Source organism: Chanos chanos, chromosome 2 (genome assembly GCF_902362185.1).
Source record: "Chanos chanos chromosome 2, fChaCha1.1, whole genome shotgun sequence".
In the NCBI taxonomy this organism is placed as follows: Eukaryota; Metazoa; Chordata; class Actinopteri; order Gonorynchiformes; family Chanidae; genus Chanos; species Chanos chanos.
The window spans coordinates 11498068-11525346 of NC_044496.1; the positions used below are offsets into that span (position 1 = coordinate 11498068).

At 40.1% G+C, this 27279-nt stretch overlaps 1 protein-coding gene across 1 annotated transcript; it reads left to right on the forward strand.

The window, feature by feature from the left end:
• Positions 1-27062, forward strand: dpy19l3 (dpy-19 like C-mannosyltransferase 3). Its single transcript, XM_030764988.1, has 19 exons — positions 1-238; positions 1667-1802; positions 2497-2624; positions 6847-6937; positions 9067-9188; positions 9435-9580; positions 10131-10254; positions 10709-10843; positions 11009-11140; positions 11905-12006; positions 12604-12677; positions 12987-13145; positions 14104-14226; positions 14971-15082; positions 15784-15840; positions 16283-16365; positions 23403-23535; positions 24636-24794; positions 26735-27062. The coding sequence occupies exons 2-19, from the start codon at positions 1688-1690 to the stop codon at positions 26924-26926; spliced, it is 2187 nt and encodes a 728-aa protein (XP_030620848.1). The 5' UTR covers positions 1-238; positions 1667-1687; the 3' UTR covers positions 26927-27062.
• Positions 27063-27279: the final 217 nt, after the last annotated feature.

Below are 27279 nucleotides of genomic sequence, written 5' to 3' on the forward strand. Positions count from 1 at the left end.
TCCAAACAAAAGAAAGAGAGAGACAAAAACAAATCAGGCAGTAACTTTAATAACCGTTCTCTATGCAAATTGCATTTTCTTCTTCTTAGGGATCCGTTAATTGGATGGGAGGGCTCGGCAACGTTATTTTTTCAGACAGCTCTCAATATAGGCTATAGCTGCAAACGAGTGTCCGTGGAAACGGAGAGGGAGAGGAGGGGCTACCGGACATCCGATAAGGGACTACATGCACGAGACGGTGAGAGACATACGAATGGATCTGCAGAACTAAAAAAATATCGCATAGTCGGTTGTTCAGTTGTACGAATTAAAAAAAATGCTTGAGTGGTTCGTCTGGGCGGAGACACCGAGATTAGGGAGTGATGCGATCTGAGATTTCCTGACATTCTCTCAGCGGCGCGAGTAGGAAACACCGCTGCAGAAAGCAGGCCTGAGAATGAATGAAAATACACATTGTTTCTTCATTAATGTTTCTCCTGTTTTGTCGCCTTGTTTTTAAACCCGATTGTTTACCTCATGCGGCAATGCGTTTGCTTTCTGTGAACAAGTCAAACTCACTTATCTGGAGAGGATAAAATGTGTAGCTGTCCATGTCTGCTTAAAGGAGCCAGTAGCCTAACAGAGACAGACAGCTAGAGATGGATATGAGATACGTGATATGCGAGACATTTTGATTGATAACGTTAGCTTCTTCCAGTTTTTCTTCTGTCAGTGTTCAGTAAAATGTATGATATCACCGTAAATCCACTCGTAAACTGATGTTAGTCCCCAGCGCTTCAACGTGTTCCACGATTTTTTTTTTTGTTTGAAGTCGCTACGTTATTTTTTCCATCATGTGGTGCATCTGTCCAGATAGCGACGTAACAGTCCACTTTTAATGGTGTGCGCTCAGTGACTTTCACTATGTTTCGGTAGCTGCTTTGTAGTGTCTGTCTCTGTGTAATGCTGTGGAACAAAGTCTTTTAATAATTGATCTAGAAAGTTTAAAAGCACCCGTCGTGATATTTACCCGGCAACAGAGAATAATGGAAGGAAGATAATATCCCCCCCTTTTCTCTCTCTCTCTCTCTCTCTCTCTCTCTCTCTGCCTATATCTATATCTATCTATCTATCTCTCTCTCTCTCTCTATATATATATAAATATATATATATAGATATAGATATGTGTGTGTGTGTGTGTACACACACACACACACACACAGTATATATACATTTACATCTATATCTATATCTATCCCCCCCCTCTCTCTCTCTATCTATCTATCTATCTATCTATCTATCTATCTATATATATATAAAAGGAACATATATATATATATATATATATATATATATATATATATATATATATATATATATATATATATATATAACAGATATATATGTATGTGCATATGCATTGATTGTTTATTAACCTTAATTATGAAATGTTGTGTATAAATGAATTAAGATGCTAAAATTTTGTAAACTATCCTTAGTTGTAGACGGTCATGCTTGTCATTTGCAGGATTCTATAAAAGCACAAATAATGAAAACTAACAGTATTCTCGCACTTTTTAATCCAGCCCTGTGTGGAATATAGAATGTTTTGTTAATATGTTACCTTCTCTTGTAAAATGAGCATGCATTCACATTCACACCTGTCTTCTCTTCTGTGGATTCATAGTGTGCCTACATCTGATCTACCATGACTGCCCTCAGGCAGAGAAAGGGCAGTAAGGTGAAGGACTCTGGGCCGGAAAGCCAAAGCCAGAGCCTACAGTCCGACCATGGGACAGACCCCCCAGAGAAACCCTGTAACGGTCAGCATGGTTATTTCCTAAGCTTAATGGACATTTCATTGCTTCAGAGTCTTCCATTATCCTCAAAAACAAGGCAGCATAAATGTATAAACACATATTTTGCCAGTTGTTTGAATATTTAAATCAAGCATTGTTATCTTTATGTTTGTTAAAATGACTTGACCAAATTCCCTCACAAAATTGAACCACAGCCTCTGTTTTCAAATCTTTTCTCCCAAAGAAGAATCCGCACAGATCTCTCACCTTCGTCACACTAGGAAGGTGGAAGGCCTGTGGTTCTTGTTTGGGCCCTTAGAACTCCCAAAGCCTGAAATTTCAGTCATTTCTTGTCCTTCTTATTATTCACCTTCCATTTGGTTTAGTAAGTTGGCAGTTAAGAATCTGTTAAGTATAGTTTAGTATCTTTGACTTGGGATAGATCAGTACTCACATTTGTTCGTCTGAATTGAGCTGAAGCAAGTTAAGTTACCGAAACAGTTTACATTTGCACTGCACAAAGTTCATGAAGAAGCGTAAGGTATTACAGTGGTTTAGCAGTACTGTACTTAGCAAACTACCCTCTTCTTATGAGTTGTGTGCATGAATGCGTTTCTCAATCAGAATTTGTTTTCTCCTAATTCGTCTGAGTGCTCTCTATAGCCTTCAACAAAAATGGCAGTAGGCACTGACTCCCCTCTTACTCTTTTCTTTCCAGCACATCTATCTTGGTGGACGGTTGCATGTTGGATCACTGGTGCCATAATCGGCGTCTATCTGGGTCTGCTGTGCTGTATCTATGTAGCTACACTGCACGAGAATGACCTGTGGTTCTCCAACATAAAGGTATTCACCAAGGCTGTCATCCTGTCATTTAGTTGACCTATAGTAACACAGTCTATAAAGACTCCAGCTGTCTTACTGTCATCTGGATGAAAAGCAATCTAAAAGAGGGAAAGAATCTTATTGATTTTGGTTTCTTCTGCCGTTGAGTCGGTGGTAGAGGGACACTGGTGAGTCACACATCTCGTCTGCCTCTTCCCTGCTCCCATTACAACATGTACCGGTTATGTGTCGTCAAGTTGCTTTAGGCGAACAGTTCGGAAATTTCGTCCAGCTCTGAACGTCCTCAAAGACTGAGGTTTTATAATTAAATCTGACAGGTGAGTCGATGAATCACTTTTAAATGTCTGTAGGTAAAGGACAGATTTAAATAACAGAGGAGACAGTCTTATTCCTGTCACGTTACTGTATGTACGTCAAAGCGTAACAAGTCTGATGCAGTTAGTTGACAGCAGTACTTTTGGGGAAAAAAAAGCCCAGTCATCCAAAATTTTGGAAAAGAGTTTTAATATGATTAATTGCTATTATTTTGTGTCTACATTCACTTTCCTTTCATGTTCACTGAATTTCTCTGTTTTACTGACTGACCAGCTCATCTTATAAGGGATTACAAGAGGAAATGAAACGTCTCTTAAGAAGCAGGTCTTTAAGGATACAAAGTCTGGGATTAAAAAAAAAAAGCCTACATATTCCTATTTAAGTGTTATCGTACACCTCTGTTAGGACTGTGGTGGTTTTAGAGTGTGTGTTTTAAGTATCTGTAATGTGTTATAAATTCATTTTGCGTGAACTCACTTTACTTCATGAGAATACAAGCACAGCTTCGCCCCCTGTTCCAAACTGTAACTGCAGTAGTCCTAAAACATGTGAGATGTTGGACCAGAAATGGGTTTATTGCATTTTCTCTCTTTTCAAAATGCTTTACTTGTGATATGGGAGGAAAATGTAGCTCTGCATACATGAATTCACAGTCTTCTGCTTTATTTCATTTATTTTTTGGACTTCTCGTGGAAACCTGACACGCACTCTCATGCTTCCTCGAGACACGATTTGATTTGTTCTCCATATGGGGTGTAAGACTGTTTTTCTTGAACTCCAAAGGTATAATCGACATGTACCGCACAGCCAGCAAGCTTTTGGCCAAGACAGAAACTGGAGGCTGAAACAGAACACACCACTGGGGCGCAACAGTTATGTCATGTTCAGCCAATTACTTCAGTCTGTCTTGAAGGCCGTTGGATGTTTAAATGGCACCAGTCTGAAAAACCTTGATCTCTCATCCAATCAGATGATTGTTTACATCAGCTGACTTTGGCTTTGAATCGTAAACTCTTGACTGAGCACGACTGAGCTTCACGTTTTACCTTACCTCTTTGTTTTACAAATTCAGATTTTGGCTTACATTTTACAAAACTTTGCTTTCCTTTGTTTTACACTTGTTTGAGGTGTAAAGCTAAAGGAAAGTAAAAAGTTTCAAACCAGCTTGTGTTGTTTTCATGGTATCAATGCTTTGTGGAGGTACACTGGCAAAATCAAAGCAGTTATCTGTCTCAAGAACCTTGAGATGAAATAGATTTATTTATGTTGATATCTTTTCTTTTCATTTTTTTTTGTCTCTGTGCGGGCTGAAAAGGTAGACCCGTTTTGTCTATCATAAGTAAGAGTCCTAATACAGAATTGTTGGAGCATGTCCTCCTTAAATAGACTTTCACATTTTCAGTGTGATCGGGTGCGTAACCAATGCTGTGTATATGTGCTAATGCGCTTTTTGTGTGTGCGTGTGCGTGTGCGTGTTTGCACTCCTTTTACTTCATTCCACAGAAATTGTGTTTGTGTAAGAATGTACGGCTGAGAGCACTTCACAGAAAACACTTAATTCAGTACACAGACTTGACACATGCATGGCTAAATAGATGTCACATACGTAAGATATGTCTGTGGTATGTATAGTTTCCATAAGCTCTGTCTAGTAGTCTGCCTTCAGATAGGCCCATGGCTATTAAATCAAATTATGAGAAGATGGCAGGGGTGAAATAAAGCTGTACAAACGCACTTTCCCTAGAGGAATGTGTTTTATGACTGGTCCATGATTCGTCCTCTGTTTTCATCCGCTTTCTCCTTTAGCAGACGCGCCCGAGCTCAAAGCGCTAGGATGACCAAAGAGGTTCTCTCTTTTCTTCTTTTTTCCTTCATTTTCTTGAAGAAGAATGCCTTCAGGACTGAGTCTGGGCTTGTGGAAATGCTTGCATTATTTGCAGTGAAAACTACAACATGCTGAAAATTCATTTCCTCTTTGCTCTGAGTCACTGTACAGCACCGCCATCAGTGGTTGTTGTAACAAATCAAACGTGACTGCTCAGCTCTATAACACAGAGCACAGGCTTTGTCTCATGAATTTTTTTTCCCCCCTTTTTTCCTCAATAGTCTGCGTCTTTCTTAAAGGGAACTTGTTGTTCAGACAGTCCCATATGGCTTTCTAAACGTCTTGTGCAGGTGCCAACTCTGACATTGTCCATATGTTCCATTGACGTTGTTCAGATGTTACTCTGGCGGGGTTAGAATGTCCTAAGGGTATATCTACTGGGAGGCTATTGTGGCGTAAGGCAGCTGGGCTCTTAAATTCATTGCGTGTGATGTCATGTCCGTGACGGTTATAGCACCTCGTGGAGTCCATTTCAAGCTCTGAGCGATTGCTCCAGTTTTAGATCACAAATGTTCTGACAAACCCTCTCAAGATTTTCCAAATGATGTTTTCAAATGAAGTCATACTTTTCTTTTTTTTTTTTTGTCTAAATGAAGTGATTTTTTTTTTTTCAAATGTACTATGAGGTCACTTGTACTGTGCTTTTTCCTTCTATCCCACTTGTGTGATTTTAGAGCAGTTTGTTGCTGTTTCAGGCAATCACCTCTTGGACTATTATGTTTGCAATTGTGTCTAATGGTCTCATGAAGGCCAAGAGACAGGATTTGGAACACAGCTTAAGAAACCAAATAAAAAAAAAAAAAAAAAGGCAGGGGTTTGTTCTCCTCTGCCTGTGTTCGCTGGATATTACACAAAGTTTCTGAGACTTCTAGGGGATCCATTAAAATCTCCGGTTTGGGATGGAAGTTCGAAGGAGAGAGAAAAGCAAGCTGGATAGTGACTGTGGGACTACTCCGGACGCTGCTGTTTCGGAATGCCATGGAATAAAAGATAACGCCAGGGTTTGTGGGAAAGGGGAGATGGGAGACGTTGGTTTCTGGAAATCACTGTGGTGGAAAATTCTTATGTGGAAGTGTTGGCAGACTGTTGTCATGGTAACCAGCTTTGTGTTGTCAGGGGTAATGGGATTTGGTCATGCGTGGTGTGTTTACTCCATACATGAAAACCTACTGTGGTTTTCCCATCTAAAGGTGAGCTTGAATAAGTAGAAGATGATATCGTGTTTCAGGAATGTGAAATATGTCTCACTGTGATCCATACTATGTTAATAAAAGGAGTTTAACTATGTAGAGATGGACTGAAATTTGGTCATCCGTGTAAATGCTTAATAGATTTAAAGGGCTTTCAGTGTTAAGGGGAGAGTAAGGGCTCATCTTGAAACATGTTTCTTTCAAAGTAGCTGTTTTTCCCAGATGTATTTAAACAGGCTTAACTGGCATGAATACATGTTCAAATGAATCTGAACTGATCATAAAGAGGTGAAGGTTGAGGGCTGTTTACTGTGTTTTTAATGGAGTGTGTATTTTATCTGTCTCACTGCACTGCTTTACATGACCACTTTTCAAAGCACGTATTTAATACTGGATATATGTCTTTTCTTGAGAGCTTTATAAATATATCATGACATATCTTTCATTTAAAATGCATCAAATCCTATGGGCAAAAATCAAAAGGGTTGATTTTAATTTCAAAAGATTAGAGTTTAACTCTGATGTGTTGTTGGTTATCTACTCATTAACAAGCTCATCCTACCGTCGTTGTTTCCACAGGATTTGGTTTTATGGCTGTGATTTTTAAAGGATTGTTTGCGTGAGCCTTATCCTCTTCATCACCCGTGTTTACGGCACCTTTTTCGTCAAACTTTTATTGGCTCAGAGATCTGTGACTTATTCCCTCAGATGCACTTATTTGCCTACTGTGTTTTTCCTCATATGGAGATAAATGCATTTTATTGTCCTTCTCTGCTTTAGTTTTATTTGGTTTTGTTTTCTGTGTTTATTGTACCATATTTCTCTATGACAGGAGGTTGAGCGGGAAATCTCTTTTCGGACCGAATGTGGCCTGTATTACTCCTACTACAAACAAATGCTGAAGGCACCGTCTATACAAGAAGGTGAGACAAGGCACTTTTTACCGACACTCCAGAACTTCTCACGTACAGAGACAGACGTTTTCTTCTCTGTGTCTGTTAGGCAGTAGATGTTTAATAGAAGAAATTTAATATTTCCTGCCTTAAGCTTTGTGTTATTCCACTAAAATCCAAAATTTTGAAGGGGCAGTATGTTCTAACTGCTTAAACTGTATTTAATCGCTTTCATTTCATCACTGATTTTTTCATTTAGGCCTATATGTTTAAGTCTATATATTTTATTTTTTTAAATTATACTGGGATCTGTCATTTCATCTCGTCCCTCTAATCAGCTATTTTGTTTTAAAATAATAATCAAGTGGTTGAATTTAAAGTTAGGAATTTGCTTGTGAGAATTAATCATTTTTATTCACACGTGGTTTCCTTTCATCATTTATCGCAAACATCAATGACAATTTTATCTGTAGTCATAAGGGTAGTGAGAGTGGGGGGAACAGTTTATTTTAAGTGGTCTGAGGCAAACTAAATCCCTTAATACCGGCTATTCTGAGAAAGTTGTTTTAATCTTTTACTTGGAAAAACATAATAATTATACCATTGCTAACCAAGACTGAAACTGCAAATGTACAGTCGTTGCCAATAGCAGTTCTGGGAATGGTACATTTAAGTGTTGGCTCTTTTGTGCGATAATGATCATATTTGGAGTAGTCTCTGTGCTCGGCATGCAGGAGATATTGATGTAGCTACATGCAGTCTCTATAACACCGAAAGCCACAAGCTCTTGAGACGGTATTGACAGCTTCTGTTGAGACCAGTCAGATGAGTGGTTGAGTGGAGATGGATGAGGGTAAATTGAATATGTTCTATCCGTTATTTTATTTTGCCTTTTTTCTGGCTGTGTCATCGTGTGCTTTCGTTCAGTGTGCTATTTGTAGTGTATTTACAGACATTTAGGAACAGGTAGTCACTTTGGTGTTCCTGCTTATCACTCTAACATAAAATGAATTCATACATGTTTTTTTTTTTTCCTTTTGTCTTTGCTTTTCTCTCCCCTGTGAAGAAACTGTGGTGAACAGGCATGTGTTGCACTGTTAATGATTTATTTTGCTCTGTTATTGATTCAGTTAATTTTTGGTCATGGGAGTCTGAGTGTGGCACAGTAGTCTTGGAGTTTGTATGAGTACATAGAAATCAGTATGAATGTGCACACAACATGGACAAAATGTCATATAGTGATTATATTGCTACATATGGCGACTTGAAAATCTATCATATACTGATTGTATTACTGCATATTATGACCTACAGTGAGGCAAAATTTGTGTTGCTCTTCTTAAATAGCGGAACAAATTCTGCGTTGCAACAGCTGCAAGGTTGTGCACAACACCTGTTTCTGATTTACATCCTCCCTCTTAAATATGAAATAGAGCCGTACATATTACTGAGGTTGTGTTTTATTACTGCCAAAACCCTGTATTCACTTTTTTTTTTTTTTTTTTTTTTGTGGTTAGCCTACTTTGTTTTCTCTTTGTGTGACTAAGCGAAATTAATGTCATAGCTTTTCGTGAGAGAACTTTTCACATTTCCAGAATACAATGACTGTATCGAAATGAGATTCAAGCCCAGTGTGTATGAGGCTGAACTCGCCACCATGAGTTTGTATGACTCCATGGGAAAGTTGATAGGGGTATATATGATTTTGTAGGAGTTACAACAGTTGTATATGAATCTGTGTAGGAGAAACTATGGGTGTGTGTGTGTGAGTCTGTAGGATAATTAGTATGCGTGTGTGTGTGTGTGTGTGTGTGTGTGTGTGTGAGTCTATAGGATAATTAGTATGGGTGAGCGTTTGTGTGAGTCTATAGTATAATTAGTATGGGTGTGTGTGAGTCTATAGGATAATTAGTATGGGTGCGTGTGAGTCTATAGGATACTTAGTATGGGTGTGTGTGTGTGAGTCTATAGGATAATTATTGCGGGTGTTACCAATAATATGTATGTTTGTGTCTGATTATGTATGAGACTATGTTTCTACATGTGTGTGTTGACTGCATATGAGTGAATATGTCTGTGTGTATTTTTGAAAACAAACTTGCACACTTATCAGTGGATATCTGTGTATGAGTGAATGTTTTCTCTATGTCGATTGCTAGGTCTCTCAGAGTTGATCAATGACAACACTACAGAATCTAAGAGAACCATCAACATTCTACAGCGAATGAATGTCTATCAGGAGGTCTTCCTGAGTATTCTCTATAGACTTCTACCTATCCAGGTATTTTTTATACATAAAAATAAAGGTATAGAATACCTAACAAAGCAAAAAAAGTTGTTTTTATATCGATCACAGTTATAAGAGCACAGTTTGAATTCTGATTTTGTGTCTAGTTGTAGATTCTCCACGGTGTCTTGCTTTTTGTTCGTTTTTTTGCTTCTCAGTGTTTGTTTGGTGAAAAAGAGTTGTAGGGCTCTGACTCTGTTTTGACTCTGTGTTTGTGTCTCTGTGGGTGTATATGTCTAGGCTTATCTGGAGCCTGTGTATTTCTACATCTACACAGTGTTTGCTCTACAGGCTGTGTATGTGATTGCTCTCTACATTACCAGCTGGCTCCTCAGTGGCTCTTGGCTGGCTGGTGCTCTTACCGGAGTCTGGTACATATTCAACAGGTAACACAGACACACACACACACACACACACACACACACACACTGGCTCACATGCACGCAAAAAGCATTTCACAGATTCTGTTATACACAGAATCTCTGCTTTGCAGTCAAATTTTGACATTAGACTTAAAAGTGAAATTAACAGTAATATTTTTCTTTTTTTCTGGAGTGTTGTGAATGGGTTGTTTAAATAATATGTTCATTCTTGCGGTTTAATTATTCATTCTTGCGGTTTAATTAGAGAGTTATTTGTGCCTGTTTTCAGTGAAAATAATTTCTCATTTAATTGTCAAACATTTCTAGCAGAAATTCTCTTTGGCTTTATGAAAAAGGTGCAGTTTTGTTTTTTGAAGTGTTGTACCTTGTACCCACAAACCTGTTTCTCAGATTAACTTGTTTCAAAATAGTCGCTATGAGTGTTACTCAGGGCGCTTTGGCTAACTGATGACAAAACCAAGCTGTGTGTTTCCTGTTGCCTGGTTTTACTAAATGAATGCTGTTTTTGTTTGTGTGTGTGTCTGTGTGTGTGTGTGTGTGTGTGTGTGTTTAGAGTAGACACTACTCGCGTTGAGTTCACTATCTCTCTGAGAGAGAACTGGTCTCTGCCATTCTTTGCTCTGCAAGTGGCGGCTATTACCTGTTACCTGAGACCTCAGCTCAAGCCAGTACACCAGGTACCACAGACTGCCCTCAACACTGCTCAACACAGCTGAGCACATGAAACATAAGTGCCCCGCCATCTGCTTACGATCTGCAAGACAAGTCATTACTCACTAACTACCGCTGACTGATTTCACTATGACTGGTATGACCTTAACACTACTGATGGGTCTCAACACTCCTTACTGTTCTCTGCAGTACTGACCATCCTGAACACTACTGACTGCAGACAAGACCGATGGTCACTGTCAGCACTCCTGAATGTACACCATTGACCACTGCTACTGACTACTGCAGTTGACCTCTCTCTGCCTTTTCTAGACTGTGTTCTTAATTATTATGTCTGAAATACATTTTAGACTTTCACCGGATCACTCTGGACGTTTGGCTATAATGTTTGAGTTCTGACTTGCGTGAATTGTGTCTGTGTGTCTGTGTGTGTGTGCCTGTTTGTGGATGTGTGCGTAGAGAGTGGTGTTGTGGTTTCTCTTCGTCTGTACGTTCTGTTTCTGTTTGACATGGCAGTTCAATCAGTTTGTTCTGCTAGTCCAAGCCCTTGTCATCTTCACCCTGGACTGCCTGGACTTCCTCTCACCGGAGCAGGTAACACATAAACGTACACTCACACAATAATACCATCAAAACAAGAATACACTGTTGAGTGTTGCGTATTGCCTGGATTTAATATAGACTGTATGTAGAATATATATAATGTGTGTGTTTGTGTTTGTGTGTGTGTGTGTAAATTTCTGCTCTCTCTCTCACCAGGTGGCATCTCTGTACCTGGTCCAGGCATTGAGTTTGCTGTGTGTGTGGGTACTGCAGTTCTTTAACTCCATGATTTTGGGATCTCTGGTTCTTAGCTTCATAGTGGCAGCACTCCTCGTCAGACGTTTTCAGGTGAAGCAGAGACACGCACGCACAATTACCTAAACAATCCCTCTTTCCCTTTACCGTCACTCTGTCTGTCATAATCACAAACTGAAAGAAAAACCCAGTTAGTTCTCTTTCTCAATTTTTCTTTTAACCTTCACAGGACTAGAAGTGTTATTACGTTATGTTCTGTCCTGAATATAGATTGAGACCTCTGCCTCCGTGCTGCTGTTTCATCTCTTTAAATCATTCATCCTACCAATGACTGAAGGATATTAGAAAGAGCAGAGCGATGCCAAGTACAAATTTACTTTCAAGTAAAACACAGATACAGACACTTATATCTTAGTGAGAACTTCCCACTGACGTCTGTGTCCTTGTAACTAATGATTATGAATAAGATAAACCCATAAACTTAACCAAAGATATATTTTTGCCCTTCTTGTTTTAGCAATAACTATAGAATTTATAGGAAAATAAAAAGGAACACACATACACACACACACACACACACACAGTCCAAAGACATGCTTGAAGGCTCAATATTCATCATTTTAACTCTCACTGAAGATGCATTCCATACGAATCATATTACGTGTTATGAAAAACCATGTTTTAAAGACTAGGAGCAATTTTTTACCCAATAAAATATCATCAGATCATCATCTCTCTTTTCACATCATGATTTCCTTTTTTTCTCTGAGAGAAACACAGCACTTTGTAAAACACTAACAGCTGTTTCAGAGACATATTGTTATTAACGATTTTTTTTTTCTCCCCTTCTGTCTCAGAGAGGGCTGAAAACAGGAGGGCTGCTGGCTCGTTTGGGAAAGCTGCTGCTCCACACGTTTCTGGTGTTGGCACTAACTCTCCTCATTAATAATGGAGCCAAGGTGAATCTCTAACTTCCCGTTCTACATTCACCACAGTGACACCGGAGACAAGGCAGCCGTTTGGTGAACATTGACTATTTTGTGTGAAGACATTCTCTCTCTCTGTCTCTCTTGATCTGTCATGCGCTCGCTCTCTCTCTCTCTCTATCACACCCCCATCTCACTCCGGTATGATACACAGTCACTAGAACCAGCAAACTTTTGATACCAGTTTTTGCACCTGTTCATGATGTATTGAACATAACCTATATTCTCTGCTTTTCCAATGGATATCTGCCATCAGTTTCACATCAGTGAACATTGCTCGTTGAATCAGTGAGGAGAATGTCTATGTCAGAGGTCAAATAAATCAGAATCAAACACAGTGCCACTAACCCCTGGAGCAGTACGTGGTTGAATGTTTCACACAAAGACACATCTGCAACCTCTGTGTTCTGAATGAACTTCTATAGGGCATGGTTTACTTGAGGACCATGCAGGAAACGGAAAACGTGACTCTCTCCCACTCATAGAGGGAACTCGTATTTACGTAGCCCAAAGACAAATTTCTTGTAATCTTGAAGCCTACGTTGTCTTTCTCTTGTTTCTGATCGACAGAAAATGCTTCAGCTGAGATCGGATGAGCACATTTTTAAATTCATTAAAGCGAAGTTTGGCCTCGGGGCTACAAGGTAAAGCTTTGTTCTCTGAGCTCTTGTTTAAACTGTTTAAAACCTTTTATGTCCCAGCAGAGAAGTTAGCAGTGTTTACTGTTCGGAACCGCAAAAGTACAAATTGTCTTTTAGTGAACACAACATTAATCCCAGGTTATTAATCATCTCTAATGCCAGGGAGAAATAACAAAAGTCTGGGAGCATAATCTCTTCATCTAGTTTGACATGTCATTTCAGATTAAGTACACAGAGGATTCTTGACTCTGTATTCTTCTTTTTGCCCCCCCCCCCTTTCTCTCCCTCTCTCTTTCCCTCTCTCTCACTCAGAGATTTTGATGCAAGTCTGTATCTGTGTGAGGAGGCCTTTGGGCTGTTGCCGTTGGATACATTTGAGCGTTTGGCAGGCACTTTGGTGTTGTATCCATACCTCTCTACCCTCAGCGTGCTGCTCCTCATGTTGGTTTTGGTCGCACTCGCCAACCTCAGGTATGACAGGCATCTCTTACACACATAAGCATTCAAACAGTGTCTCTTATGGTACATCGGTCACTGAGTGTACAGACCCGCGCGCGCACACACACACTCACTTACACAGAGTATCGGATTAGCCAAACATATAGGTTTTTCTCCTAAATGTTCTGTCTGAGAGAGTTAGTTTGTGTTTGTCTGCCTGTGTGTGTGTGTGTGTGTGTGTGTGTGTATACATGTGTGATGAAGAATGAGCATGTATGTGTTTTGAGGTAGAGATTAACTACAGTGTGTGAGTGCTGGGTCTCATTCACACTGATAACCCATGTGTAGTCGGTGTCCTAGTTGTTAAACACACACACACACACACACATGCTTACATTATTAATGCCCTGATTGCACAGTGAAATTGAATCTGTTCTTTACTAAAGTCGATTGTATTTGAGTACATTTTATTTGATAGTACTACAGTTTTTGAAAATATTTCACTCTGTACTCCGCTGTAATTCCAAAGCCTTGAAAAAGGATTGTTACTTTGCCATTAAGTGTGACATTGGTATTTGTGAAAGACTTGGTTGGTGCCTCGAAATGATGCTTTCAGACAGTTTGACCTTAAATCAAGTACACCTCATAACAATGTTAGTACGCAGTTTTTTCCTCATGTGTATATCCAAAAAGTGAAGCTTTTCTTTTTCAAGGAGTCATCTTTTCTGCGTACTAACGGGGGGGGTTACATTACTTACAAATCGGTTTGTGTCTTAAGTGCATTTATGATTGAAGCCCAGCTTTCTTTCAAAGGTTTTCTAACCTTTTTCACTTTGAGGGGAAAAAAAAAAAGCATCACAATTTTACTCGTTTATTCCCAGTAGTGCCACTCTCATTTCTGGTTTACTAATTTGTCTGTTTCTTTTTCTTTTTCTTTTTTTTTCCCCTTCCTTTGTCGCTCTCTGTCCTGTTCCTTCTTTGCTGGTTTCAGTGACTCGGGAAATGGCGGTGTCTGTGATAGAGGAGAGGAGCAGACCATTAGTATGCGTCCAGAAGTGGCGTATAATCTCTTACACAGCGTTTTCTTCGGTCTGTTGGCTTTCTCCACCATGAGGTGAGAGCGACTGTCCTCATATTAGTTCAGCCGGACACACTCAGACTGAGTGGGTTTGTCACGGAATCCGCCTCTTTAGCTGTATACTCCTATATTTTTTCTCTTTCTGTCCATTTTGTCATCTTTCTCTTTCTCTCTCTGTCTCTCTCACGCTGTCATTTTGACTCTCTCTCTCATTCTGTTTGTGTCTCTCTCTCTCTGTCTCTCTCTCTCTCTCTCTCTCTGTCTTTTTGCTCACCGCCTCTCCCTTTCTCCTCTTATCATTTTCTTTCCGTGTCGCTCTCTCTGTGTCTAAGTGTCAATCTTCATCATTTGAGTCCTTGCTCGACCGAAGGCTTTGCCTGGAGGATATGCTAATGTAAGATATACTCCTTTTAAAAGAGGGGCTGGTTTCTCTTAAACCTCTCAGCGGCATCTGTTCTGTATGTTTATCTCAGCAGTGTCAAACATTTGTTTATGAGCTCCCCGAAGGGAACCATGGAAGGATCTCTCCCAACAAAAGATGCGAAACCCATATTTGGCCTACGGGCGTATCTGGCCATTGTTGCTGTAAATATTTGTGTTGAAAAGATCTTAAGCTGCCTAATGCTTGATGCTGTACCTAGGCTTGAGAGTAAACCTGAGGACTGATGATGTTACACTTCAGTAGCTTTAATCCTACTGACACGGTGTCGGTCTGTGTTTGTCTTCGTACGCTGTGTGTAGTGGACTGAGCAGTAGGATATTTTATTGTTCTGTTTACAGGATGAAGTATCTGTGGACAGGACATCTTTGTGCCTTCGCTGCCTATGGGGTTTGCGGTAAAGAGGTGTGGACACTCTACCTGAAGGTTATTCGCTGCAACACTAAAACAAAGGTACAAACAATCTCATCTTCAGAAACTCAGCTTCAACCTTCAGAAACTCAAGCTCACCTTCAGAATCTGAACGTCACTTTCAGACACTAAACCTCTAGAGGAAAAAAAAAAAGAAAGAAAAAGGACAGAAACAGTAAATACAGTAAATGCCAGGAAACAGTCCTGATGGTGATAATAGGATTACTGGTTCGAGAAACATTTATCTCAGTATGTGCACCCCAAATTAGATTATTTCTGTATAAACAAATTTCAGTGACGTTAGGTTGTAAAAATGACATCTAAACAGTTTTGCAGCGAGAAGTGAAACATGGAAGCTAATCTTCCCCTCCATAAGGAAGACTCTGGACAGTTTTTCTAAAATGATGTGAGAGTATGCTTTGTGTGAGCTTAGAAATAATAATAATAATAATAAAAAAAAAAACCCCACAGATGTTTTATTTAAGCAGAGACATATTTTGAAGAGATTCATCAGTATTTCAGCAAACAACGCCTCAGCAGATATGGAGTTTAAGTGAACAGGAACCATAATTACACTTGGCTCCACTAGGTGGCAATGTAGTAATAAGCTAAACCAGTGAGCATTGGAAAACAAAAAAAGTTAGATTTGAATGTTTTTGTGTTTTCTCTCTCTGTCTTCCTTGATACATTCTCTTCTTCTGTCATGTTTAGCATTTAATGTTTATTATTTGTCTTTTTTCCAGTTGAGGCTGGTCAGATACACAGTTCCTTTTGTAATTCTGGCTTTCCTTTATTACAAGGTGAGACTTTTGGTGTCTTGTCTCATGACTGTTTGAATATTCTCTAAATCTGTAGCTACTTAACTGAACTCGGCATCCGTGTATACACAAACCATCATGCATACAAAATCTAGCTGAAAGGAAAAATCCCAGCTTTGGTTATTTTTAAAAATGTTTTTCTATACCTTTTTCATGGTGATTTCACTATGTCAACAGCACAGAAGAAAATACAAAATTAGACCAAGCACACACATATTACAGCATGCATGTCCACTTAAACATACGTAGATATATTTGCTTATTTGTTTGTGTGTGTGTGTGTGTGTGTGTGTGTGTCTGTATGCTTATGAAATGCAGCTGTGTGTGAATCTGTGTTTGCGTACATGCTCATTGGTGTGAACGTGAGTGTGTAAGCCTGTATAAGTCTTGTGTGAGTGATGACTCTCGCTCTCTTGTCGTTCAGTTCTGGCCCAGACTGATGGAAGAGATCTCAGAGCTGAGAGAGTTCTATGATCCAGATACGGTAGAGCTAATGACCTGGATCAGGTAAAAAAAATACTAACACAAACACACAGAGACAGACAGCACTCACACTCAATACTCCTAACTAACATCTTTGTGTGTTCTCCATTCACATAGAAACACACACACACACACACACACAAACAAAGGGAAACACCCTCAAGCAGAGAAGGGGAATCTGATTAGTGCCTTTCAGAGATGTGATTTTTGCAGTGAGTACCTGTGTTTATGTGCAACAGAAAAGCAGAGCCTCTTTTTATAGACATGCGACATGAATAAGGCATTAGATCCTGGGGAGAGACCAGGGGCTGGCAGCAGTCTCTGCCTCTCCATGAACAGGGTTTTATCAGTGCCATCAGACCTATCTGAACGTGGAGGAAAATGTTTTGCCCTGGTGGTCCTGTTCTTGCTCCCTCCTGAGATCACTGGAGGAGGCTGCATCTATATATATGTATATGTGTGTGTGTGTTTTAGAAGGAGAAAAAAAAAGAGGGAAGAAGCTGCTAAAAGAGAGGGGGAGAGTAAGGAAGAGAAAATGAAATAATAGAGAATTGGGAGAGAGAGAGAGAGAGAGAGAGAGAGAGAAGAAAGAGAGAGAACAAAAATCTGGAAGTGACACCGGTTTATCTCCCTCGTATGAAAATCCAATTTGTGTCGGGGGATTAGCGTGTTGAGTTACCTTGGCTAGCACCGCAGCATTAAGCCTCTTCTTCCCTCACACTAATTACATAGCAGATGAAAGAGTTAAGAAGGGATCGCCTTTCACCAAAACCCCTTCAGCACTGTCAAAGCTCCTCCTGCCTCATATGGAGATTACCAAAGATTTCAGGCCCCAGTAAGAGAGTGTGAAGGAAAGAAAGAGTCAGGTGGTTTTTGACATATCAGTCATGTTATAGCACCGTGCATTGTGGTACGGTACAGTCTTTATCGTCAGCTTCTTCAACCCTATCAATACGTTTACGGTCAACAAGGGCCTCAGAGATACAAAAGGTTGTCAATGAGATTGGAGAAATGAGGAAAAAATGAGAGAGACAGCAAGAGAAACATTGAGTAATCGTGTGGAAAACGGAAAGTACTTTTACCAAACAATAGTTTGTTCTTTTCTTTTCTTTTCTTTTTTTTGGAGGATCTTGTGCGTCTGAAGTGAGAATTTACAGATGCAAAGTGTAGCAGCATGAGACATGTTGTAACGATGCAGATTTCGCAATGTGAATTTTCACACCTTCAGAAAGACTAGGTTCACAGGGTACTGAATGAGAAAAGTCAAGACATCATGTTGTTTTTAATGAAAAGGCATAAAGATATTTATATCTGATTTTACTTTTAGCCCATTACCAACTTAGGTGTTGAGTTCTCTTCATAGGCATCAGCGTTGCTTCAGCATGTTGTAAATCACAAGCAGTGAAACACTCAAAGGGTTGATGGTCTCGCGTTTTGGTTGGTTCAGACCTTAATGGGTCATTAAGGGTTGGGGTTCAGATCTAGAACAAGACGATTGCTACAAACTATATGGAAAAGCTTACTGTCTGTACGGTCTAATTTGATCAACTGTCAAAGCAGGTTAAATGGATGAAAACAAGAGAGCTGTTTAAGAATATAAAGACGCCAGAAGGCTTTCCCAGTCATTTCCTAACTAAGCTCGTTCCCCGAGGTTAGAACAAGAGTTTCTGTGGCACGAAAAGCTGTCAGTTTTTTTGCCATTGTGAAGTGTCCTCATAACAATCATATTTTTCATCGTGAATAATTCTTGCCATGTAATTAGTTTCTTAGTGATTCTACACTGTGCTTTTCTTTTGATGCGCAAAAACTGGAGTTATATCAGAATGTTGCCTCGTTTTTTTACCAAATAATGAAGACAAATGAGCTTTTTGTTTTCTTATAAATAAAACAGAAAGAAAGAAAGAAAAGGAGAAAAACTTCAGTGTCTCTCTAAGCACTTGAAATGTCTGTTCTCCCTTTGAACGAAAATACTTTTTTTTTTTTCCCCCTCGTCTCCTCCATCTGTTTTTTTTTTTTTTTGATTTTTTTTTTTTTGTGCTGTTGTTCAACATCATCCCATTTCTCCTATTCCATTTTAATTTTTGATTTTGCTGTCCTCGTACTTGTTCTTTACTGGCTGAAATTGGCAGTGTTTGACAGTTTTCTGTGATACCCGATACTAAATCAAAACTTAGGAGTTCAGACTTTCAGCTCTCTCTCTCCCCGGCTTCAAAGAAGATAAATAAAGTGCCGTCTCTGTCTGCTGACCCTTCAACCCCCAGTGTGCTCTCCTTTCAAACAACCCTCTATACTGGTCTTTTTCCTATCAGTGACCCTCGACAACAATGTTTTCCCAGCCCATAACCCTCTAAATGAGTTTGTTTTCTTTACCCTTGACCTGCTAAGTGTATACTTTCAGCTCAAATCCTTAGGACTCACTTGAAAGCAAATGTTTGCCCCAGCATTAAAATACCCAACTCATTTCCCAGACTAAATACTTTTCAGCAATTAAGAGGGTCATTTTAGTGATGTTATATTATAAGACATTTATGGCAGCCCAGGGAGACCATATGGGTATTGCTGCCATTTAAGGAAAAATATTTATTTATTTATTTATTTATTTGATACTGCTTTTTCAGTAATTTGATGGCTGAAGTCCTTTTGTTCCTGAAGAATGTGTTGAATTGTTCTGTTGGAGTGGGGAAGTGACTTCATTTTAGTTTGCTAAGATGAGTTTAATGAAGTTTCCATGTTTTTGTATTTTTCTCTCCTCGAACACTGAGTTCCCACTCCCACCATTAAAAGAAAACAAGTCATGAGTTTGTTCTTCAAATCAGTCAGACAAACAAAAGTGATTTATTAAGCGTGAACTATCAACATGATTGACTTTCAGTCAGGTCAGCAAAATTAGATCAGCATTTTCAGTTCTGTGTATGAAAAAATCACAGAAAGCCAAAATATCATCAGAAATCCTACAATATCACCATAAAAGGTCAAGAAGGTTATTAAGTCAGGTTATTAAGATTATTAAACCAACCTCAATCCCAAACCCTGAACTGTAGAATCTGCTTAAGTGAAGAAGATGATGATGAGAAGACGTTGTTGAGTATTTCCTTTAAGTTTACTGCTATACCCCTTTCAGTGCAACTTTACATTACGCTTTTTACCAGTTGCATGTTTTTTTCCAAAACATTTTCTCTGTGTTCAATGCATTTTTTTTCTGTCGCTCACTAAAAGTCTGAAAGAAATTTCATCTAACTTTCGGTCGATTCCATCCGTCTGTCCATCAGTCGCACATGACATTTTGTTAAAAAGTCACACGATCAATCAATTGATCATCACTCACTCACTCAGTCACTCTGAACTTGGTCTCCGTTCCCCCTCAGCCCTGAGTTCTGGTTCCTGTCTCTCTCTCTCTCTCTCTCTCTCGCTCTCTCTCTCTCTCTCTCGCTCTCTCACTGTTCTCTCAATGACTGATTCTCTGATAGCCCCAAGCAGCAGAGAAACTTCTCATCCAGGATCAAAGACATGGACTCAACAGGGATGAGTTGCACAGCTTGGTCGAATGCTTCATTTAAAGTAGGAGTCTTTTCTATGAGGAATATGAACTTGAGAGTAGCATTTAAGCCCATACTTATTAAAAGTGGAATAAACGCGCACTTATCCTAGGGTAAAGTCGTGTTTAAATTTACTCTTGGAACAGGTTTGAAAAAGACTTCCGCTCTCCGTCAGCTGAGCTTATTCAGTGTGAATGCCGACGCTAGCACCGTCCATCTGAATCCAGCTGCTCTGAATCTAACCGCTTAAGTGATTTTATTGTTGTTGTTAAGTTCCCCCTAACCCCTTCTTTCTCTCCATTCAATGCAACTATACACACATGTACAAACACACACACACACAAACACTGGTTTTTTTTTTTGGTTCATTTCACAATCTCTCTCTTTCTCTCTTTCTCTGTCTCTCTCTCTCCCACCTTATCTCCTTATCATAACTGACTTCTCCAGTTTTCTAGTTTTCTGTGTATCACATTGTGGGGTAGATTTTCTGCATTTTTTTTTCTGCTGACCAACTGTTAGACTGATTGACTGATGCTTCATTTGCACCTCACTGACTGTCTTAAACACAGCTGTGAGAATGCTCATCAGTTAGGAGTGAGCTGACAGTACAAACTGATGTAGTCTTATAGATGGATGGGTCCGATTGATGCAGCCTTCGATGCCGTGTTTCCGGGCAGTTGCAGGAGAACAAATTTATATTGGAGGAGTGAACACCATGCTACTTCGAGACTGCATACTGAAATAACAGTTACTGTTTATTTAACTGTGAGCATGAATTCTGATTGAATTTTTGATTGTTGCACACAGATTTGAATACTTTAGCTACTCTCCTTTTGGCAATATACAAATGAGCCAATACAAACTACAAAGTAGTTTGGTGTGAGATGTTATCAAAAATAGGTTCATTAATTTTACTCGACAAATCTGTAAACATCACTGGGGGACCTACCACATAGTGTACATACACACACACACACACACACACACAGGAAAGTCTTGTACCAGCATAGGAAAGATGGACAAAGCCTACATGTGTGTTTTTCCCCAAACTCTCTTGAATATTAATGACATTAATCAATTTTTATAATGTCAGCAGGGTGCTGGCTAATGCAGGCTGACATTTACATAAGAGAATCTAAATGTGAAATTAAATGTAAATGAGCTGGTGGACAGGGCCGATCCCTCATCAATACCTGCTAATTAAACACTCCTTCATGCAGAGGGCAGGAAACAAGCCTGAGAACGAAGGTCGGAGGTCACCCCTTAACCATCCAGTTCAGTGCTCTTCTCCTAATAGACACTCCACCAGCACTGGTTTAGAGAGAAAGAGAGAAAGAGTTTGTCAGATGGCAGTTTATAAAAAAGACAGTGGGGGAGAGAAACAAGGGATAAAGAGGAAATGTGTGTGTGAAAGAGTGCTGGAAATACATCCCATTTCATTAGGAACTGAGAGGGCAGATGAGCACAGGGGAGAGTGGAGAGGGTGGCTACAGCATCGACACATAATTAGATTTTCTTCCCTCTTTTTTTTTTTTTTAATATACCTAACACAATGGCTGAAACTAGAGGGTTCAGTCATTTAGCCTGAAAGGAACCAAATAACACATTAAGAAAGTCTCCAAAGCTTCTGTGTGCAAAATACAGAAATATGATATAGGATGAGAGAGAGAGAGAGAGAGAGATTGGGACTGTGAAGTGAAATGCTGTGCGCGCGTGTGTGTGTGTGTGTGTGTGTGTGTGTGTGTGTGTGTGTGTGTGTAAAATTCCCCCTCCTACAGACTTAAGTGGTTGAACACTGGTGTATTTAAATTATTATACCAGTTATTGTACTATCTAGTGTGGTGATTATACTGGTTACAGTAATGTATAATGTAGTGGTTAGACTGAGGTCTGTAGTGTTGTAGTGCTTGCTGGACTCTGTCTGTGCTTCAAAGCGTTATCTGACCGTCTCACTGTCCCTTTCCCCACAGCCATCAAACAAGCCACACTTGCATCCAGTGACAAATGGCAACTCCCAGCCTATTCTATTATAGAGAGGAACTGGCTGTCTCTTTGAGGCAGCGTATGTATGGCTGTGAGTGTGGATATGTGTGTGTGTGTGTAATCAGAGGTGAGCCGACTGAGAGACTGTAGGGCAGAGGGAACAGTGAGAGACGACTCTGTGTAATTATAGTCATTTTTCTCTTCCCTCTGAGGTTTGGACTATCCAGGTTTGGCCTCTTCAGTTGCCCTGTTTGTGTGTGTGTGCGTGTGCGTGTGTGTGTGTTAGATGTACAGAGGAAAAACTGTGAGTTGAGAGAGAGAGAGAGACAGTAAAAGAGAAAGCATGCAGACGTGGCGGTACAGATATTTGCTGGTTAAATGATTAAGTCTGTTTCTTCCAATGTAGTCACAGTAGCCAAGAGTGGGCTCACCTTACTGTTTTTGTCTCTTTGCTTGTTCTCCCATCGTAAATTCTCCTTATTGAAATAGCATTGCAAGTAAATTGTGTACATACTACAAAAAAAGGGGAATGTTTTGACTGCACAAGATACAGTGTGAAAATCAGCATGTACTGTAGTTTCAGTAACTTGAAATGATTGTGCTGATATTGATAAGTAATTCTTATACTGTGGGCAAGACAACATTCTTAATTGTGTTTGGGTAAATGTACACCGAAAGTGCATGGAGTGTTTGACAGCTGAAAACAGACAAAGTACTGATATCCATTTCTGACTTTGAAAACTTTTGTGATGAACCTTCCTGAGCTGAGGAAATTTTGATGCAGTCAGATAAGCTTATCCCAAAAGTACAATTAGTGAGTCGGAAGTCCATTTAAGAGTTTCTAGAAGTATTGATTCGTTTTAAAGTTTGATAAAGTTTTGAGTAGCGTAGGTTTTAATGCACAGTGCAGAATAACTGCTCGGCGCTGGATTGAATATTTCCCGACGTTAGTTTAGAACAACGTGTGATGGTCCTAATGGAGAGCTGCAGTGTATGCACTCTTTTGGCCCACTCTGCCACAGACAAGCCTTTTTTCAGCTGAGCAAGGACCTGAAGAGGCTCTGAATTTTAGATTCAGCTGTGTTAGATGAAGAGTGGAACAAAATCTTGCAGCTTTCCAGGAGACTAGTCTGGCTAGGATCTGGTACACAAGTTTTTTTTTTCTTTTTTTTCCCCACCCAGTGCAGCATTACAGTTATAAGAAACATTCTATTTCACACACACACACACACACACACACACACACACACACACACACACACACTTGTGTTCCAAAGATCCCCCCAACCCCCGCAGAGTTTGGGTTTAAATCAAGCATAGGAGTTGGATTTATGTGTTGAAAATGAAAAGCCGCGTGGTGGCTTGTCCGTGTTCCTGTCAAACCCGTTTTCCATGAATCTAAACCGCTGACTGAGCGATAATTTATTGAATCTCTCGGCGTTCTGCATCCACCCTTCCTGTCCTGCTCTTGTACCCTGCCTTAAATGTTAAAGGAACATGAAATTCAGTTGTAAAGCACTGCTCTCCCATTGTTCTCTGCAGTTCTAAGACTTCGAAGAGGGCAGTCTTTGGAGGCAGCATGCAGCTTTTGGCAGGAATCAAACTGTGTACGGGGAGAGTCCTCACAAATCACCCACATTATGAGGACCAGGCACTGCGAGAGAGAACAAGACAGGTAAGAAACACACACAACAAAAGGAGAGATAGCACGCACTTTTTAACTGAGGTGATTATAACCGTGGGGTTATGGAAGTTCGGCTCAGAACAAGCACACGGTTGAAGATCACGCCCAGCGAGAGAGAGAAACAGTTGGATTTAACAAGAAGGATGAATACATGACGAGTTGTAATGTAGAAGGGTATACATGGGTTTTTGTCTAGCCTTGACAGCTCAAGTTTTGAAACATAAAACAAAACACAAAAAAAGCCTCTGTGATGGATAATACAGCTTTGGAAAGGATGTGAACTCCAGAAGAGGCCTTGTCAATAGAAATCTCAACAATACACAGGACTCGTGATTCATGTCTGATTATCTTTTTGTTTTGCTCTCTTTCTCTGTCATTCTCGCTCATGCTCTCCCTTTGCTCTTCTCAGTTCTTTAACTTCATTGCTCTCTCTCTCTCTCTCTCTCACTTTCTCTCTCTCCCAACACGTCAGTCTTTTATCTGTGAAAACAATGCCATGTTTTCTTTGACAGAGCCATTTAGTCAGACAGAATAGAAGTCAGGCAGCTTGTCACCACTAGGGATAAATTACTGCCTTCTCAACCATTTGAAAGGAGTCTATTAACAAGAGGGGAAGTGGAGAGGAAAGCAGGCTGGAATGCCGGACAGACTCCGGAACATTCTGGCAGGGTCTGTGGGTGGTTTGTAGTTCACACGTGTTGGGCTGGGTGTGTGAAAGTGACAGATGAGGTGGTGTTTGTTGATGAAAACCTGAGGCTGCCTTGGTTCTTTTTGGTTTTCCCTGACACTTTTATTTACAAGGCAGTGGTGTGGACATGAGGAAGATCTTCCACGTCAACACTGTCTTTCTCACCAAAGTGAAATCTTGCTCACTGCGTGTTCGCTTTGACAGTTGAATTCAAATATTTTATATCGAATTTGTGTCTCTTAGATCTTTTTTTTTTACTTTACTCCCTTGTTTGGATAAAATCAGTTAGTCTGAAGCAAGTGCACACACCCTACATTAAGAGCTAAGCCGATCATATGTCATTGCACACCGTGAGTTGCATAGGAGTCCTTGTAAGTGTGTATGTGATGCGTTGTTATTGAAGGTTTATCAGATCTACGCGAGGCAGTCGGCTGAAGATGTGCACAGGATTTTGCGCTCGGTGGGGACAGACTATGTGGTTCTAGAAGACAGCATCTGCTATGAGAGAAGACACAAGCGGGGCTGCAGACTCAGAGACCTGCTGGACGTCGCCAATGGACATGTAAGTGACACACAATGCCCGTGGCTAGACCAATCAGGACACCACAAATGAGTCAGTCCCCAGGGATCTGTGCTCTGAATTGGATCACCTCCACTCTAGACTTTGACCTTGTAAAATAGCAGACAGAACCTGAACCTTATATAAAAACTGTGGGAAGCCACAAAACTCCATGGCTCGTTGCGTGGAATATTAATAGTTAGTTCTTCTTCAAATGCGTTTTCCCCTGAAGTCATAAATAGGTAGGTTTTTTTTTTTTGGTTGTGTTACATGCACAGCTCCCAGTTAAATTCAGGGCGCAGTGGTTTTCTAACTCTCCCATCTAAATAAGAATTAGTTTTATGGTAATGTTGTATTGAGTTGCTTGGCACATTTGATTTGAGTTTTCTGTCCTTGTCAGTAGAATTGACATCAAAAAGTTTGTAATCAGCTTTGCTGTCATAGCAAAAATATTGAAGGTCTAGTAACAAAATAATAGGCAAAACAACAGGTCGATCTAAAACTAGACAGTAGACATGTCCTCTTGAGACCTGCTGTGTGTATGGATGTGCGAGAGAGAATTATGAAGTAGAAAAGACAACTGGTAAGATTTTGATTCATAGTCCCAGATAAAGCTTAAATTTGTCCCTTTAATGACGATGTGTCATGTGTCATGTGTGATCTGTCCTCGTGTGCTGTATGCACTTAACGTTATTACATCAATAAACCTGTCTCTGTGTATAGGTGTGTGTGTGTGTGTGTGTGTGTGTGAGTATCTGTGTCCATATTTTACTCTCATACAGGTTCGATATGCAGGAAGAACAGCATATGTGTGTGTGTGTATGCATGTGTGCGCGTGTGCGTGTGCGTGTACATGTGTGTATGTATGTATGTATGTGTGTGTGTGTGTGTGTGTGTGCCTGTGTGTGTTTGTCTTGCGTGAATATATATAGTTTTCAGGCACGAAACACTAATGGCTTTGAAAGTTCTCATCTCGAGGTCTTATAGAATGTATCTGTTGTATGTATGAGAATCCTACCTGCCCTGATCTGCCTTCATCAGAGAGAAACGGAGAGAATTTATAGAGCAGCACACTGTGGGAAGGGTCATATATCTCCTCTCCGGCTCTGCTTTCAGGGATATACTTTTATACGTTTTCTGAGACTTGGTGAAAGCGAATGGTTTGTGAATTGTGAAAAAAGCAAAGACTTTTTTTTTTTTTGGTTTGTTTTTTTCTTTCCTCCCAGTCAAGGGCGTTTATGGCCTACACTGTTCAAAACTCGAAAAGGAGACAAAAGAAGCGTGGCTGGATCAGGCCAAGTTTCTGGTTCCTTTAAATGATAAACCCTTTGTGTGTATTCAGAGCCACAGAATCTTTCATTCTGTCTCTAAAGTGGTCGGACTGACCGTCATGGTCCAGTGTAGCACTATTCAATCTGGACAATGTTCTCTCAAACACTAAATGCAGCAAAGTGAGAGCAAGCTTAATATTTTTCGCCTGTTTGATCTTAGGACTACATTACTATCTCTTTGTTAAACATCACCGACCTTGCATTCGTACCGTTTTTTGGGGAGAAAAAAAGTCTTGATTTGATTTTCATTTTTTTTACAGAGGTTAAGCTATACAGTGGGGAGCTGGAACTGGGGTGCAGGTTTTGTACTGTGTTTTAGGAGTTAGCCTTCTTTGAACCTGTCCCTGAAGCATGTCTGCTATGCTGGGATTAAGCATAAAGAGCTGAAAGTTTTGGTTTTTAGACCCATTTCAAGTGCGTGTGTGTGCATGTGCATTCAAGTGCGTGTGTGTGTGCGTGTGTGTGTGTGTGTGACTGTTTGTGCACGTGTGTGTGTGTGTGTGTGTGTGTGTGTGTGTGTGTGTTTTACTGTGTGACTGCAAAAAGAATGACCCAGATATAACATCATTGCCTCATTCTGATGTGTGCATGTATGTGTGTTTGATGTTTTAGATTATGGATGGCTCTGGGGACAATGATCCGGACCTGGTCCACGCCTCCCACCCTCGATTCTGTGAAGCCATAAAGACTGATGCGCCTCCTTACTCCACGTTCTTCACACGTGTGTTCAAAAATAAGACTTTCCATGTGTACAGGCTGAAAAAAACAAAGAGGAAATCTAAAGGAGAAAAACCAACCATGTGAAAATGTCTCTTGTACCACTTACATATCACACTACCCCAACAGCTCAACGGTAACAGAATGTTTGAGCAAGATCGAACATCTTCTGTGTGTGTGCACGTGTATGTATGAGAGAGCAGGAGAGAGACAGAGAGAAAGAGAGAGAGAAAAATATGAACATGAATGTATGAGAGAGAGAGTCAATCCCTGTGACTGTGTGTGTGTGTGTGTGTGTGTGTGCGTGTGCATGTGCGTGGGTGTGTGTGTATGTTTGTTCATGTGCATGAGAGCCTGTCTTTGACTGTGTCTGTGTGTGTGTATGCGTGCGGGTATATGTTTGTGTGGGTGCATTTGTTCGTGTGCATGAGAGCCTGCCT